Raw genomic sequence first — 18510 nt, 5'->3', positions numbered from 1 at the left:
GATTCTGGAAATATGACCCTATGAATCCAGCTTCAGCAACATATCTAAGTCATTTCAACATCCAGTTATATATTTCTGTCTTTAGCTGAATCACAAACACACATCTTTGAACAATACTCTCATTTCTTGATTTCAGAAAAGCTCTAGAGGAGAAATTTGTAATTCTTCTTTTTGATGCATTATTCAGTATTGGGTCATGGAGAACTGCTGATCAGGTGAGACTGGTCCCACCCCCCCTCTGCTGGAAGAAATGTGTACAGCTAGGCTCTAACTGGCCAAGGGGTGTTAGTGATTAACCCTTCCTGTCCAACCAGCAGACCAACAGCAGAGTGCAGCGCCCTTCACTTCACCAGTTTCTACTGATTTTTTAAGCACCTGCAACAACTGGAGATCACGTTTGCACACTGTGGTGAGTAAATTCTGTGTGTTTTTTTTTTTTGTCCCGGATGAGCACATATCTCTCAGACTCCATGTGTGTGTGATACAGTTTATTAGCTTCAGTTAAAGTCATGTTTACAGTGGATATGTCAGAGAAACAAATTCTTTTAGCATGGCAACCTGCAAAGAAAAGAGCCTGACTCCCTCCTGCTCTGCAACATTCAGAGAGGGACAAAGTGTGCAAGTTATAGTTTAAACACTAGAGAGGTCACGGCTCGTCCACTGAATACTGGAAGACTTTGACTGTTGGGTTTGCTTGGCCAAACTCTTGTTATTTAGCTATTTAGCTTTAGTTTTCATGTGATTTAAGTTGCAGAATGTAACTCTTTCCTCTCTGCATTTTAGGTGCTTGACTCCCACAGGCATCAGGATCCAGTGAAAGCATTTAACAAGCTGAGTGTAACTTCTGTGGAGACATCCAGAAGTCTCTGACGAGTCTCTGCACTGCCTGAGAGAGACATGGATGCTTTTGAGGGAATTCACAGCGTCCAGATTTCGTCTTCTCCCCCATCTTCAACTGCAGCCAGCCCAGGATATGAAGTCCTCAAAGCAGGGAGATCTGGAATAGCAGTGTACTCCTCTGCAGTCTTTTTCGCCACACCTGACGTCCTGGCAGCCAGACACAAGTCCAGCAGGGAAGCTAAAGAGAAAGGCTGCATTGTTGGACGGTAAGTGTCAAAACTGATACTGTGAGGCAAGAAAGATGAGTTTGATCTCACCTGAATGGGGTAAACATGTTAGTTTTTGATTACAAAGGGATATTTGATGATGTTCCCCACATTGTACCTTTAGATCATTTCACATCATCCTCACCTAAACATGAGACAGTTATCAGACACCCGAAGTTGACAACAAAAATCTTCTCATATGTGGTTCTACCAACTCCAGTTTAAAGAAATCTGTTAAAATCATTCTGTCGTGACTTCTATCCATTGAAGTGAGGAAAGTTTTCTGGAGGATTGTTGATGTTTTCACCTGTGCCTATCATATTAACGTAGCATCAGGTGGTCAAGTCAGTGTCCACATAGGTGAACTAGCAAACATTAGTCTATATTTAGTCACTCTTTAACACCAACAATGCATGATACATCAAACAAATATAGTAAAGAGCATCCAAAGGATCCTCAGCTGCCACCAGCAACATATTCACAGACAGAGCAGCTCTTATTCGGGCTTGTTTACAGTCTGTGAGGCCACTGCAGGGTCAGATCTGGACTTGTTTTGATTTGCTGTTATTATTCAGTACAGTAGAGAGCTGACAGGAAGCGAGGGACGAGAGAGAGAGAGAGACATGAGGGAACAAATGCAGCAAAGTGACCAATGGTGCCCGCTGATGTGCATCATGGCAAATTTTTTGTTGTTGTTTAAAGTGTATTTGTGGAAGAGAGTGAGGATGAATTATTCTAATATGAGAGTTTGCATTGATACTCTTTTTATGATTAGTAGAGCCTAAGTGATACTGAATTACTGAGGCAGTTACTGATATTAATATTCAATAGTCAGATTGTCATAAAGATGATAATCAATTATAATCATATATCCATCCATATATATATATATATATATATGTGTGTGTGTGTGTGTGTGTGTGTGTGTGTGTGTGTGTATACACATAATACAAGAAAATATAAACAAGAAATCTCCTTTAAAGTGTCCCTTTTGTTTTTTTTAAAGGATTATGAATGAGATGCATGTTCCATATCCAGCTTTCACACTTGTAAAATATTGTTGTCAGTCTTCTAGACTTACTATGTAATGGAGACACTGTTTCTGCAGAACAGAATTAGTTTGGAAAAGCAACGCTAGAGTACCAAATGTTCAAAGCCGATACTTTTCCTGGGCCTGGGAAGCTCAGGCTCACTGAGTGCTTTAATTGAAACTTTATCAACTAAAATGATAAGGGAATGCATACTGGTCCTTTATTACTCTTTCTCAGCAGGGTCTTTCCTTAAAGTGCAGTTTTAGGGCCTTTATTATTTTAGTATTATGCTTATCACTGGTGGGCTCAGTCAACAGTTTGTAGTTCCTTGTGTGTTTTTATTGCAGAGGCCCAGAGGTTATACTTTAAATGTGAGTTATATAATAAAACTATTTTAACCTTACCCAGAGTTTGGCAATGTTTCACCATGAGTGCATCACGACTCTCTATAGGCTGTTGCCCAGCTGCAATGCAAAACCAGCCTCAGCCCACCTCTGGTGCTCATACTGTATGTATATATATATACTGTACATTTCTAAATTAATATGTTTAATCAAATTACCACGGGGCATATCTGGGATCAGGTGTTTTAGTATATAAAGTAGAGAAAGAAAGACGGCACACACTGCACAGAAAGTGAGAGGATCATGGAGTAACAGTTAGAGCCTCAATGTACCCACTAATAGATAAACAGCTAATCATGTGAGGAGCAGAGGAACCTGCTGGTGTATCTGTTAAGACTGTACAGTCTTTGATACAGTCTGTGTCACAGTATAATACAGTCTGTCACTGTCTATAGTAGTCTGTGTTATTGTCCATAGTATAGTATAGTAGTCTCTGCCACAGTCTGTAGTTTATAGTAGAGTCAGTAGGTCTGCTGAGCTGCTCCGGACCTTCCTCCTCGGTCAGGGTGTTGTGAGTGGATGTGCTGTCATGTGACCTGAGAGAAAGAGGCAGAAACACGGAGGAGACACTCGCTTTTTCTGCCAGAGAAAACCAGAACACGGGGACGGGAAGGAAAACGGCGAATGACATAGCTGTGAAAGTGTAAACGGAGTCGTCAGTGCAGCTGAAGTTGATGTTTTTCAGTCACCATCAGACCGCCGCTGCTGACGATGCTGTCGGTTGTCTACGTCAGCGTCCGCATTCCTCCGCTGTGATATAAAACGGCTGAAATCACTTTACCTGAAACTAGCTAACATTAGCACAATATCTATCAGTTTAACAACAACAACAACAACAGCAGCAGCAGCAGCAGGACACTGGAGGGGAGAAGCTGAGAGACACACAGACAGAGTAGGAGTTTAATCTGCTGTCCTGGACACGGACGGGGTAAGTTAAGGGCGGATACTGAGGGGGGAGAAACCTCTTCGTATTAAAAAGTTGTAACTGTTAGCTAACAACCAGCTAGCTAAAAGTCCTGGTTAATGCGTGTAGCTGCTTTGAGCATGCACTTTACAACTTTGTGGGAAACGACACAACATTTAGCTGAATGAAAAATAAATGCTGGGGGTTGCTAATGCAGCAGCAGAGGGTCTAAAACTGTGGTCCGGGGCCCCTCAGGGGTCTGTTCGTGTCACCAGCTGTCACTCGGTGAGATATTGTGCATCGTTAGAGGATATTTAGGTGTTTCATTACAAAATTACGTTGTGTGCTGATGTTCAATGCAGCTTTATGTTAACATGTCTGTGTTCTCTATACATAAGCTAATTAATAATATACACTCTGTTGCTAGTTTATTTGGTATAGTTAAGTGTTTAAGTCTCAACAGCAACAAATCCTTTGATGAATCCTTTGCTGGTCAGCCCTGGTCCTGAGGCACCACCTCCTTGCATGTTTACAGATGGCTCCCTGCTCCAGCACACCTGATTCAAATGAATGGGAAAACGACCCATTCATTTGAATCAGATGTGCTGGAAGAGAGAAACATCTAAAACATGCAGGGCGGCGGGGCCCCAGGACCAGGGTCTAGACTAATAAAATATCTGGCCTGAGAACTGGCTGATATTATCCTACTGAAGATTAGTGCTGCAACAATTATTGGATTAGTTCTCAACTATCAAATTAATTGATTAATGGGTTTGAGTTGTTTTTCCTAAGAAAGAAAAGACAAAACTCATTCTAGCGTCTTTAATGTGAATATTTTCTGGTTTCTTTCTCTAATACAGAACAAAAAGAAAAAAGCCAATTAATATTTTTCACCAGAGTTGTCTTAAAATCTAACTTACATCTGCAGCACGTTGGCAGTCACATTTAAAACTTGGCACACAATGACATACAACATAAAGCAGACCGGACAGCTGAAATGTGTGTTATTCAGTCATTGTCATTAGATCAACACAGTATCCTGAGGACCTGCGTGTTCATAGCCACCCAGTTTAATGAGAGGTCATGAAATCTTTCTGCCCGCTCTCTAACAACACTGGTAACATTTCTGCTTGTGTGAAGGTTGATAGATCTGGATCCAGAACCAGAGTCCAGACTGGAGGGAGGAAGCCAGGCTGGGCCCACCTCGGGCAGAGACCATGCAGACCTCTCTCGGCTTCGGAGCTCCTCGCTGGAGATCAGAGAAAAAGAAATCAGAGAAAAGGGATCGGAGATCCTCAGGGAACAGCTGGACGCTGCAAAGAGGGTGTTGTAACCTACTTTATGCTGACATTGTGTGGTTTGACCTGAAAAAAAAGTTGACTTTGCAGATGTCCTTCCCTGTTTAATGTGGTTGTGACATTTTCTCCGGCTCATCTCAGGAACTGAAACTGAAGGACAAGGAGTGTGAGCGTCTGTCGCAGGTCAGGAATCAGCTGGAGCAGGAGCTGGAGGAGCTGACTGCCAGTCTGTTCGAGGTAAGCAGCAGTCATCGCTCTCTGCTGAGCGCTCTCTAATTCTGACACATGCCTTAGACCTTAATGACGATGAAATGACGCTGCAGCGAAAACATTTACTGCAGCGAAAACATTTCAGCATTTTCACTACAGGGAAACAACTAATACTTTTGGATGAGGGTTCACTAGACAAAACCTTCAGATGGAACATTTTAAATTTTCATATTTTATTATAATACCAATAATGACCATATTTAATGTAAAATGGGTCAAAGCCCATAGAGAATTATCACTTCAGTTCCCCCCAGCTCTAAGGAGAGTTTTAGCCTCTTGAAGGTCATTTGGTTTGATTTTCTGTCCCCAGAACTGCAGTTATCTTTTATTATCAGTTAATCCACTATCAGTTAAAGTCATGTCAGAAAATAGTGAAAAATGTAATTTATCCAGATGTTGTTTTGATCTCTAAAAAAATCTGATATTCTCAACTAATAATGATCTAAAACACAGAAAAGCTCTAAATCTCCAATTTAGAGAGGCTGGAACCAGTGAATGTTTGGCATTTTCAGTAACTGACTTTTTAAAAATTGTTTATCTTTTTATTTGTTTGCACATTAAAAGATATAAAATGTATTATAAATGATAAGATATGTACACAGAGACATTCACAGATATGCAAACACACTTGTAAATGGATTGTACTGTTATGGCGCCTTATAGTCTCAAAGCACTTTTAACCTCGTGTTAATGTTTCATCCCAACAGGAAGCTCACAAGATGGTTAATGAAGCGAACGTCAAACAAGCAGCAGCAGAGAAACAACTGAAGGAGGCTCAAGGAAAGGTGACGCTGACAAAAAGAGCATCTTGTCGAAGTTATTGATTTTTCCTCCCATCATCAGACTCTTTTTCACTCCTGTACTTTTTTTCTGTTTCTGGCTCCCAGATTGATGTTCTCCAGGCAGAAGTGACGGCGCTCAAGACTTTAGTGTTGACGTCAACACCTTCGTCACCAAACCGGCAACTGCATCCACAGCTGCAGTCTTCGGGAACCCGGGGAGCGCACAAACATGTTGGGGGCCACATCCGCAACAAGAGCGCGAGCGGTGCCTTTCCGTCCTCACCTGGAAAACCAGAGAATTCCTCAGTTTCCATTCAGCCTGTGGCCAAAGAGGACCGCGAGGTAACCTGGATGAAGTCTGTACATTTTCCGCTCGTGTCCTTAAAGTACGTTTCTGCAACCTTGTTAATTTCTATTTCTACCCCTCATTCCTGTTTCCAGTCTTTCGTATCTCTTTCCTTCTGTTTTTTCTTTCCTCTCAGTACTAACCTCTCCCCGACTTGTTCTTCCTCTCTGTCTCTGGTGTCTCTTTGTCTCAGCCTGCTGTTCCTGCTCTCCTCTCTCTGATACTCTGCCTGGTCCCTGGACAGCCTGTCAGTATGACCTTTGACCCGTACTGGCAGGAGCGGGGGGAGGGGCTAGGCACTGACAGCAGACAGGTAACTGCATCCCTTCGACCAGGCCTGATTCGTCTTTCAGATTTAGCTTAATGCTGTCAGTCCTGGTGTGTGTCAAACTAAATGTGAGATGGACATGAACCTGACATCTTTTTTCTCTCAGTTAAAGGTTCAGTGTGAAGGATTTAGGAGGCTCTATTAGCAAAAATGGAATATGATATTAGCACATTTTCATATTTCCTTTTAAACCTATGTTCACAGCAGCAAACAAAGCATTTGACTATGAAAATGTGCTGGCTGTGCTCTTTAAACAGCTTAAAGTACACAACTGGGACAGAAACTTCACTTTAAAGAATCAATGTGAAGTAGAAAACTGAAAGTGAACCTTTTCCTGCCTGTTTCACGAACTAATTACACCAGCACCCAGCTCTCTGCTTTAGTGATTTGTAGTCATGATGTAGTCCAGGGACCAATATACTATCAATATAATTATAATACCTTCATTACCTTCATGTTGTATTGACAATATGAGTGAAAATTATGATAAAACAATTATATTTTAGTTTATTTTAATGAAACAACAATGTTTTTTCTTTTCACTAGCTTTCATATAATGTGACCAAGTGACTCTGAATCAGTACCATAAATTATTACAACACAAACCACATAGGATACACCTCTTCATGTTGGATTTTAGTTCTTCTAGTATTTTATGAATGTTTTCATGTTTTTCTGTGATGTGACTTTAAATCACGTTCCAAATGTATCCCTACACTGGACAAATATGACACACCTTATGTTGGATGTAGTGTTTCTGCTTTATTTAATATTTACCTATATTCTCTTCATTTGATCTCTGTACTAATGTTCCATTCCCCATGTTTCTGTTTCAGGGACGTTGTGGCTGCATGCAGCACATATCAGACACAAAGTTTAATCAGTGATGGATTGTTTTCTTTTTGCAGATGGACTCCATTCTGTATGCAGAGTTTTTGATGTGGAAGGAAAATCCAAGTCTGGACCGCTCCTCTGCCTTCCTAAGTCGCATCTACAGAGAAGACATCGGACCCTGCCTCTCCTTCACAAAATCTGAGGTGTCAGTCTCACTCCAGCACTGCATGTGTTATATTTCAGTGTTTGAAGTCACATTAACATCATCGATCACTGCCCTCCACAGCTGTCGCAGCTGGTGCAGAGTGCAGTGGAAAACAACTCTTTGACTATCGAGCCTGTGGCCATGACGGCACTACCGATGGTCAAAGCCTCAGCTATAGAGTGTGGAGGCCCTAAGTGAGTTATCACATCTACATATTCATTCTGTCCTCTCTCACTGCTCAACAAAGTCAACACTGACAGTCCACTCTTGGTTTTTCACTGTCTTACCACACATCTGAGAGGGGTTTAATCAAAGGGCACATTTCTGATCGCTGATTTTAAAAATCTTTTTCTTCCAGTGGCTTTAGGGCAGCAATAGAGACGTAAGTCCACTCAGGATCCAATCACCTGTTCAGCTTTTCACTAACACACATTACTGGAGCATGAAATGAAGTCTTCCTATCCAAACTTATGAAAAATTTGTAAATAAACCTGTACATTAATGATCTGCATGTGCCTGTGTGTATATTAATGAAACCTTGAACCTTGTCTTCTTCCAGTGACTAACTCTCTGATTCTGCAGTGTGCACTACTTTGTTTCCTCTATTCTCACTTATTTAGTCTCTATTCAAAGTTTGGATACGTGGGTTGCACTGTGGATAAAACCTGCTAGGATGTGACTCCTGTTGCGTGTTTGCTGTGATCAAACAATGGCTGTGTGTATCCACGTCTTGTAGCTACGCTCGTCTGACAGCTGCTCTTTCTCTCTCTTTGCAGAAAATGTGCATTAAGCGGCATGTCGCGCCTCTGCCGACATCGAATTAAACTTGGCGACAAGGGGAGTTACTATTACATCTCTCCCTCCAGCCGAGCACGGGTAACCATCACTTCATCCCTTCAAACTTCATCAGATACACGGCTGTGAATGTTGCTACATGTGACCTTGTCCTCATTTCATCCTTCTAGATCACGGCTGTTTGCAATTTTTTTACTTATATCCGTTACATCCAGCAGGGCCTGGTGAGACACGACGGTAAGTTAATACTAACATGGATTTGAGATATTTAAGTTTTCTCAGTGTGGGTCTGTTTCGCTTCCTCTGCTTTGCCAACAGGGTTTTATTCAGGCAGCTGAAACGTTTTAGCTTGTGTTGTTTCGTCTCTTTGCCCTCGTCCAGCGGAGCAGATGTTCTGGGAGGTGATGCGTCTCCGCCGAGAGATGACTGTGGCCAAGTTAGGTTTCTACCTCACCGACCAAGGCTAGAAGACCTGACACTGAAACACCAGACAGGCCACAGCGCCATCCCCACTAGTCAGGGTTAAACTGTGGTAACAAACAGGTGTCGGATCGTTTTTTGTAGCAGAGGTTGTACATCGACAAGTCAATCAACAAGGGAAGCAGATAATATTCATGTGTCACTTTTATGCAACAAGACAAAGAATGAAACCAGCACAGCGAGAGTTCGGAATAACATAATTGTAAAGAGAGACTATTATTCCAAGATATGTTGAGTATATTTTTATGTTAAACTGCAGGCCTTCAGTAATTCTCTCTACTGGTGAGGAGAATTGTTTGTTTCTGAATCTCCCTGACGGAGTACAAAACTTCTCATGTTAATACAATAGATTCTGTGGATCATGTTTCAGGCAGTACAGCGCAGGATGAACGCAGTCTAGAGAGTTTAGTTGGTCTCTTACCTCAAGTATTACATACTTATGTAATTATGTGATGTATTAGATCTGTTATAAGATGTACAATGTCCATGTAGGTTCCACGCAACAATTATTGTGGGTTGTTTCCTTTTATCTTTACATAAATATACTGCTCACTTTCATCTCATAGTTACACTCAGTGATCAGCTGAAAGTACCACAGCCAAGACTTTTTGCCTCAGCATGGCCTTAATTTTGTTGCACTACCCGTTCTTGATGCCACGTCACAAAACAAGTGAAACGGCTTCATGTGGGCCTGGCTTGTAGTTAATAATCAGATATATTGTTAATTACTTATGACAATAGTGGGCTCATAGTCAGAAAATGAACAAGCTTTAATACAAGTGATCGAAATATGCACAACTGTAGTTTTGCACGTCAGCAATGTGTAAATACAGTAAAAGCCATAAATGACTTTGCATGAATGCAGTACATAGCCATATTATGCAATGCATATTGGTTGTACCTCGTAGTATAGATTTATTGTTACCATTAATAGCCAAGTTTTACAGAAAACGGTCTCTTGAAGGTAAAAATGAAGAATATTGTGTCTGAAAGTGCAATAACTGCCTCGTAGCCCTCTTTAGGGCTTTGAGGTTCCCACCCTCAGCGTACTGATAATTACCTGTGTCTTCCAGTGTAAACACTCCATTAAAGGCGAGGTGTTGCAGCCTGACCGCAGCACCTTTGTACTGTGTATGTGTGATTTATAGACCTTGTTTGAACAAAATCTGATAGCAGATAAATGTATCAGCTGATTTGACTTTGATGTAGGATCTCTGTGGCCTTTTGTAAAGTTTTGATTCGCACTATAATTGATTTTAACCCATTAAAACCAGATGACACAGAGACCTATTTCTGTCAGGCCACAACACTGAGTTGGCTTTGGATTAATTAAGATAATCACCAGGAACTGCCTGGTTACCGGATACAAAACACTCAGAAACAAACACACAGAGTTACCCAACAGGTTTGTAAGTGGGAATGGGGCACAGAGACACTGAGGAAATACTGAGACCATATCCCGCTCAGAAGGGCTTTGTGGTATAAAAATCTGTTTTGGGAACAGACATTCCAGTGAGATTTAGGTTTCCGCACTGAAGGGACTTTTGTAAGCTTGCTGTTCTGTTTCATGGCCTCATCGCACAGATTACGACCTCAATAAACAGTTTGACTCGTAGTTAATGAATGAGCGGCGTCGGACTGTTCCGTGACATGTTTAGTCAGAGGACAATCATGTGAGCAGGTCAACAACCAGGATACTTATTAATGTAAAACACAGATTTGTTCAGCTGTAGTGTGATATTGCTGTTATAAATTAACAAGACAAAACAAGCTACTACTACAGAGAGTTACTTTAAGTTGTAAATACACTGAAGACAGTCAGTTAACAAAAGAACAAAAAATGACCAAACTCTTAATTTTTTCCATGGCAACATCCAGCATTGACTAAGTCTTCTTTCTTGGGAAAATATCTAGAAAAAGAGACATTTAATTAATTTTTAATAATGTTTTATTATATTTCAGTGATGAATGAACAATTAACAGAATGTTAATTTACTAAATATGTTCGCCGCTCGTCTGAATTTGTAGGGACTAAGCCAACAGTCCTTGTAGTATTTGTGTAAAATAACGAAACCTGGATCCAGATTGTGCCCATTACATAGATTTCTACCTTCAGCAACTGACCTTCGATAACAGAACATCATCAGCAGCAGCACGGCCACACCTCCAACCACTACGATCAGCGCAGTGACGACAGAGACAGCAGACAGCGAAGTGGCCTCTGGATCCGTGCACACAAACACAAAAGGAACAATCAGGGGCAGATATTAAAGAAATAAATATATGTTCAAATATGTTTAGTACTTTTGAAAGCAAACGTTACAAATTGCTTCACAATAAAAGAGTTTAGCTCCAAATATATAAGCAGCACGTGAGCTAAACCAACCTGAGCAAATGAAGGAGCCTGCTATGTTGAGGCACTCCAGGTTTTGTGGGCAGGGAGAAGTTTGTTCTTCACATTCATTAATATCTGTAACAATCAGTCAAAAACAATGAGACATGCATTATTGTATCTAATGGGACAGCTATTGAAAAAAAGTCCTTTAGGTGCTCAGACAAAACTTAATTCCAAGATAACTGAGACTATAAGCTCTGCCTCACATAAGAGTTTGGTTGAATGTGATAAATAGGAGCTTAATTAACGTTGTACCGTGTAGAAACATCATGATAGAATGAGAGTGAAAACAAAGCTGCATGTGTCTGGACATACAGAAACATGAAGCCATCAGAAACCCTGATTGGTACCTTTACATGTCGGGGGTGCGGGACTCCACTGCTGGCTGTTTGGATCACAGCTGACAGAAGAAGATCCGAGCAGCTTGAAGCCGGCGTGACACTGATACAGAACCACAGAGTCACAGAGCATCGAGTAGCCGGATTGAACCCTGGGTATTGGACCACAGCGGAGGTCTAGAAGAGAGGTCACACGGGTCAAGGCAGGGAGAGATGTGAAAACACACCAGACAAACCTGCAATCAACATGCTTTTCTTTCTGCTCCCTCACCTGTGTCTGCTTCTTTCCACGGGCTGAGGTCAAGGTGGGAGATGAGCGGGTGTGAACAGGCCAGCATGTCCTCCGGCCTCTCAGTGCGTGAGAACGGGTCAGTAGGGACGTGAGTGATGTGGGTGTTGTCACAAATGATGCGGGACAGAGAGACGGCGTGGAGGTGTCTCCTCTGGGCGCTGGTGAACACTCCTTCCCTCTCCCACCAAAACCTCAGGAGACAAAGACAGATTTAGATTTTCTCTCCTTGGGTAACAATTTTACACCAGGATCTGGTTTTACCTGTCCCCATCTCTCAGCGCTCTGAACTGTCTCGCCAGCAGGCAGGACAGAAGGGGTCCCACTCGACCTCCGGGCAGAGCAGGCTCAGAGATGGCCCCCACCCACACATCGATGTTGTGTGGTGTCCCGTAAAGGAGCTGGAATTTGTGAGCCAACGTGAAGTTGCTCAGGATCTCGGCCAGTTCTGAGGTAGTGTTGGGAACAGAGAGGCTGCAGAACCTTCTCCACGAGGCGTAGCCTGATGGGGAGGGATGAGAGTTTAAAGGTCTGGTAAAGGAAGGGCGATACTGAGGGGAGAGCATTACATACAGGGCTTCTTCTACCTGAAGCAAAGACCACCTCTACTAAACACCAGGATAAATTAATACACCAGAACATTCATGTGAAGTAAAACGTTAACCTTTGGGGCAAAAGACTAGATATTACACTGAAGTCGAGGACATAAATTTAGAGGGCTTGCAGACCTAAAGTGTTTTTACCTCATTATACTTGTGTGGGCAGGTACCGAGTGTTCTCCACTGGTATCCTCCTAATTCATAAAGTGGCAAGTTCCAAGAAGAAATGCAGTGGAAACCAGGCCGAACCGGCTCAGAGTGGCTCTGTGCCAGTTGGGTGTTGGAGCGAGCGCACACTCTCTTACTGCTACACAGAGTTTCCCAGCAGAGCTCCACCCAGCTTCAACCTGAGCAGAGGTCTAACCAGCCGCAGAAACCGAAATGTGTGGATGTGCAGGGCCTTAAATTAAGTGTGTTTTTTGTTTAGGCCGTCATTTACACACTAAATTGTTCACATGATGAGAAACATTCTGAGGTAATCTCTTATTTCTGCTCTACTGTTGACACTAAATCACTTAACTGCCAAACCTTTTGTCTAAACTGCGGAGTAATGCTTATTCAAACAAATACTACCAGGCTAGTGGGCATCTGGAGTGCTAATAAACACACATTCCTTCATCTGGAACTGGTTCATGAATCAGCAGACATCTAAAAACACAGGTGTAACCAATTCCATGAACAACGGCTGCATGTGTACCAGAGCTTAGTACTGAGCATGTTGACTCACTTCAGGCTACTTGTATACAGCAAACAAAAAGCTGACAAACTAAACTGCTTCATAGTTAGCACACAAACAAATCATCTTACTGTACTGTGTAATACCAACAGGAAATGCCACTGCCAATCATAAAAGTAGGATGATTTCCCAAACATTAAAGCCACTCTTTCGGTTTTACTACATTTCTTTGTGGCTCTCTCACCTCCACCTGCACCTTATTTTAATTTTTTGCAGCTGTGAGAAGCTCCTCCATCTCCTTTGTGCATTGCATGATGGGACACTAGTGTGCCTCAGCAGAAACAAAGCAGATTATTGCAAACTCACATCTCCGGTGTGAACAAACAAGAGACTCAAACCCTGCTCAGAACTAGTGTGTAGGTAAATAAAATGCAGCTGTAATTGTTGTTAGCTAAATCTACACTTTTACTACTATGACAAGTCAAAATGTCAGCTGTGAAAATGGCCTGGTTATTTTCCCTCCTATGACCCTCATTGACCAAGTTTGTTGTCTAATAGTGTTAAAGTTAAATTTATCCTTAATCCAAAGTATTATGATAAGTAGTATTTCGGCATTTTCGACACCAGCATATTAAAGTTAACACACAGCAAAAATAAATACAATCCGTCTGTTAAAACAAATCTTGCTGACAGTCAACTGACACCGTTAGCAGTCAGAGGACTTTCAGTATAAAGTGATCCAATAACATTGTACTGTGCCAGAAGTAAGAAAGCTGGTACCAGGCAGGCCGTGATCCCGGCCCCTCTGGAGGTTAAGGGCCCCGAGGTCCAGAGGCATCCCTCCCTGAGCCTGAAACAGCCTCTCTGTCAGTTCCTCCACCATCATCTGACCTGGAGTCTGCAGCTTGGCCGGAGACAGCAACAGACCGCGCAGCACAGGGTCTATACCGCCTGACACACCCGCAGAAAAAGAGACAAAAGAGATAAGTAAAACGCATGTGGACTGAGTTTAATGCATGACAGCATCGTTCTTTACCTTCCTGAACAACCCTCCAAGAAGCAAACAGTGAATGATGCAGAGGCAGTGGGGGATGCTGGGAGTTAGCGGTGTATCCTGGCCCCAGCCTGGTCACCACGGGCTGCACGGTGACGTGGGCGAAGCGAAATGCAGCAGCCGCAAAAACGTTAACGACGCTCGGATCCACCTCGGGATCATAACCCTTGTAGGGAGGCAGCAGACGAGCCGTGGCACTCTCACCGAGGACCCGCGGCAGGTAGTGCTCCCATGTCAGGATCTGGAAAGACAAAGGAATCAGGTCAGACTGCTGGGAATGTTCATGTAGAGATGAATGGAAGTCAAACTGAAGCTGCTGGTGACACCTGATGAATGGCTCCCATGATCTTACGGGCCTCCTGGTAAAGGGTGTCAGGGCTCCAGTGAGGGTTGAGCAGGTGCAGCTCTTTGACCAGCCGGTTGTGCTCCCTCAGAAAGAGCGTGTGCAGCGCGATCATTCCCAGATGCTCATTAGCTCTTGAATCACCTGTGAAACATTAATCATGAACAGCCGCTCCACTGAAGCCTGCAGAGAACAGACAGCTCGCTGCATTTACTCGCTCACCAGCTTGAAAGCAGGAAGTGGTGTTCTCCCGCCGCTTCGATCTGTCCCACGCCCCCGAGGGGGTGGAGTTTCGTGGTCCGCAGGGGTCCAGGTGGGCCTGCAGGCGTGGCAGGAAGGGCATGTAGTCCAGATCCTGGTCAGAGTGCTGGGAGTTGAGGGACATTAAGCCCAGAGGAGAGGAGTGGTTTCTCAGGGCCGAGGACAGGCTGGTGGAGCTGCCGTACACCATACTGGCATCTACAAAGGAGGTGATGGCATTGAGCTGCTCTCGGTGGCCGTGAGAGAGGCCAGCAACACAGCTGGGAGCAGAGCGGAAGAAAGGCATGCAACTCTGGACACCACTGCGAGGATCTGACAGAGGGATCTGGGAGGAGAGGTTTTATTGTCAATTATCGGGGAAAAATAAATATTTCTTCTTACTGAGAATAGTAGATAGTTTGTTGTAAAAGTTATTCATCGCTTATAATTTACAATATTGTAAATGTTACCTCAAACTTTGATTATCATGCACAATCATTCGTACTGTATACCTTCCTTTCACTTTTTTTTTTCTAGATTCATTTTGAATTTATTATTCACATACAAAAATTAAAAGGTATATTTTATTCAAGTTATACAGTGTGCTTATGGAATATTCAATCAATTCATACAATTTATTTGACATATGCTATGTATATAGAGCAACTTAGGCACAAATGTTTCTTCCAAAATGAATAAAGTTCTATTCTATTAAATCAGAAGTAACGTAACGTCATTTTCATGTAAACTTATTTCATTGAGCTTTTTTAACAGTGTAACTATATTTCAGCTAGTGGACATGTAAATATATCTTTAAAAAATAAAAAAGTAAAAAAAAATCCTGACTGAGGTTATCATAATTCATGCATGAAAGGGTTAAAGTATATTTGAGGAAAATGCTAAAAATAAAAACCTTATGGTTTTCTTTCTTTTTATCACATTCCAGAGCAGGTTCATAGCTCTCCAACAAGTCACAGGTTGTTTTTTTTATTTTTTATAACTGTTTTGGCATTTCCACCTTTATTGGACAGTTAAGAGTAAAGAGGTGGACCAGAATTGGATGTGATGTATGACGTGCAACAAAGACCTTTTTGTGGCCATCATAATAAACAATGATTAACAGGATAGGAGAGCAGAAAAAAACATTTATGCTTTTAACATTTATCATAATTTCTATCTACTTTTATTTTAAAAAACTGCTTTGTTTTACAGGGTCACAAACCAAAAGCTTAATAAGTTTGTATTTTGTGCATTTCATATTTCTATTAAAAGAAGTGTCCCTACAATAAAATAAGAGGTGCAGTTTTTACACGGTGTGTAGAAGGAGGAGGATTAGTTAGTGAAGTAGACCTGTATGGGGAAGCAGGGCGCGTCCCGGCTGCAGGTGTGTGTGCAGTCAGCTCCCGTCCTGAAGGCGGCCGTGCTGGGGCTCTGAGGTGTCAGCACCATGTCGTGGTCTATCCACTGACCCCACTCCACCAGCAGGTGGGACAGAGTGGAGTCCAGAGAGATGTTGTCGTTGTGAGTGAACAGCACGTCCTGAGACACCAGCCGCACCTGGAAAATTAACAAAGTGAGGAGTGTTGGAGATACAGCGGCTGACAGGGCAGAGGAGGACTGAGCGCTGCTGCAGGACTCTTACTGGAGGCATAGTGACGTTATGGTAGGTGTGCTCTGAGTCCCAGCCTCGAGGCGTCCCCCACCCATCCTCGTACTCTGGAGGCAGCCAGCGGGAATACGGGATGTTTGCAGCCCCCCATCTGGGATGCTGTCTAAGGACAAAAGTACCACAGATACACAGTTACCAAAAACCGAAACAAAATCTTTTCAAGACAGTAGTTTTCTCTTGCTATGTATTGTTTTTTTTGTGTGTGTAAGCACTAAACCAGTCCTGGTCCTGGAAACTCACTACCCTGCATTTTTGGATGTTTCCCTACTTCAACACACCTGATTCAAATGAACTGAAGGCAGTGGGCCCCCAGGACCAGGACTGGGAAACGCCGTGCTTACCTGTTGTTGCACTCTCCTGTGATGGATCTGTAGCGTTCAGACAAACAGTCAGACTCACAGCTGGGTGTCTGCAGCTCAGCTGAGCAGCCCGTCACCTGCAGCAGATTCTCCACATCTGCTTCACTCAACAGCTCTTTGGGAACATACAGTTAAACGCAGTAAGTAAGTCCACTGAAAATAAGTAAAATAAAAAACCTTGATAAAGACAAAGAAACTGACAGTTCATCACATCAAATCATTAAAATCTACTGAGAATAGGATTCTGACGTTAGTTCCTCTCATGGCTGGACACTGAGGACATGTTAAGCTCATTATGCACGAAAAATATGAGACGGAGCCAAAAAGTAGGAAGTTTCATCTGTAGCATGAAACATACATGAAAGGCAACATAAAGTGGGCCAGGCATGATAAGCCCTAGATTAGTTTGGAATTAGTTGGCAAAAAATGTGAGAGATACGGTGCAGAATCATCTGTATGCCTTGTGTTATGCTGTTCGGTACCGTGAGGGTTGGGCTGCACCATTGTGTGAGTGTAGACCATCTCTCTGATCAGCTCCACTGTGTTGTCCAGCAGTTCGGCCGCCCGGATCTGAGTCCTGGTTCTGGCTTCAGTCTGTTTAAACTGAGCCAGCAGGTCGCTGGGTCTCAGAGCGCCTTCAGACAGAGACTTCTTCACCCTGGAAACAATAAGGGTTTTAGTGCCAACACAATGCCTTACAGAGAGAACAAATAGATTTCAGCATTTCAGTCAGTAACTTCTTACCTTTCACTTGTGTGAGCATAAGCAGCATCAGTCAGCTCAATCGCCCTCTGAAGAGCCTCCTTCACAAACGCAGACCCCAGATAAACAGTTCCTAAACAGGCAAAAAGGAAAACTTAGAAAGGCTCCTCAGTGCCTGGTCTCCTCAGTAATAATCATGCAGAAATCCTACCTGAGGTGTTGTCAAATACTCTGTTCAGTGAAGCGTGCTCAGGGAAGGAGAGCAGGACAAGAGCCAGTCCAAGTAGAGGGACGGACACCTGAAACCAGAGCACATCTGAGTATCTCAAGAAATGTGGAATTTCATTCTATTAGAATAGTTAAAAATAAGCCAGATGGAAAAAAGCATAAACTCACCATGAGTGCTGCGTCCATCGAGACTGTTAAAACTGCTCGGTTCCTGCAGAAAGGATTCACTTCAGGTTCAGAAAACGAATCCCGCTCATAGTATCTTACCGCCGCGCCAACCGTGACTCATCTTGAGAGCCAGCCGGTGAGTGTGTGTCAGTGTGTGTTTGAGCTCGAAATGTCGAAGTTGCCATTTATACACTGGCAGCAGGGCCAACAGGTATGTGCAGAATCCCCTTATCTGTCCTCCTGGTGACAGGAACGCAACATCAAACACCGGACTCACTGCCTCGACCCAATACCCTTTCAAATCAAATTTACTTCTGTCCTCTCACCCATGATGAAAACCCTCTGTCATATTTGGCTCATTTCAATCAAACTAAACAATTCTACCCATCGAGAGAGAACAGAAAATTAGATAATGAATGTCCAAGCAACTTTAGAAGCAGATTGAATAGAAAGGCTGGCATGTTTGTTTTTTGTGGATAATTTTAATCAAAAATGTGTCTGTGTCTTTGCCACGTGCCAAAACCTTCGATCTGATTGTCTCTGCGCCAGTGACACACACACAGGTGGGCGAGCTGGAAGATTTTGTGAGGAGGATTCTGGGAAATGACGAAGAACCGCTAGTGAAATTGAAAATAAGTAAGAATTAAGGATCAGACAAGAGAGTAGA

The 18510-nt window shown here is 42.8% G+C and overlaps 2 protein-coding genes across 2 annotated transcripts; one reads left to right on the top strand and one right to left on the bottom strand.

The window, feature by feature from the left end:
- Positions 1-384: 384 nt before the first annotated feature.
- rab3il1 (RAB3A interacting protein (rabin3)-like 1) lies at positions 385-9915 on the top strand. Its single transcript, XM_070830165.1, has 12 exons — positions 385-409; positions 784-1106; positions 4586-4769; positions 4885-4980; positions 5721-5798; positions 5901-6137; positions 7378-7506; positions 7590-7702; positions 7867-7890; positions 8285-8384; positions 8474-8540; positions 8685-9915. Exons 2-12 carry the CDS (start codon positions 898-900, stop codon positions 8768-8770), a joined length of 1323 nt encoding a protein of 440 aa, XP_070686266.1. The 5' UTR covers positions 385-409; positions 784-897; the 3' UTR covers positions 8771-9915.
- An 87-nt stretch (positions 9916-10002) lies between these two features.
- On the bottom strand, positions 10003-18117 carry epx (eosinophil peroxidase). The gene is made up of 17 exons (XM_070830163.1): positions 17844-18117; positions 17659-17746; positions 17490-17580; positions 17228-17403; positions 16728-16860; positions 16360-16489; positions 16068-16274; positions 14700-15063; positions 14461-14621; positions 14117-14375; positions 13861-14031; positions 12070-12307; positions 11788-11999; positions 11529-11693; positions 11170-11253; positions 10908-11004; positions 10003-10693 (listed from the first exon to the last, which is right to left on the bottom strand). The coding sequence occupies exons 1-17, from the start codon at positions 17859-17861 to the stop codon at positions 10636-10638; spliced, it is 2652 nt and encodes an 883-aa protein (XP_070686264.1). The 5' UTR covers positions 17862-18117; the 3' UTR covers positions 10003-10635.
- Between the last annotated feature and the right edge of the window lie 393 nt (positions 18118-18510).

Source organism: Pempheris klunzingeri, chromosome 5 (genome assembly GCF_042242105.1).
Source record: "Pempheris klunzingeri isolate RE-2024b chromosome 5, fPemKlu1.hap1, whole genome shotgun sequence".
NCBI classification, from domain to species: Eukaryota; Metazoa; Chordata; class Actinopteri; order Acropomatiformes; family Pempheridae; genus Pempheris; species Pempheris klunzingeri.
The sequence above is the reverse complement of the archived record's forward strand: the minus strand, read 5'-3'. Positions and strand labels throughout refer to the sequence as shown.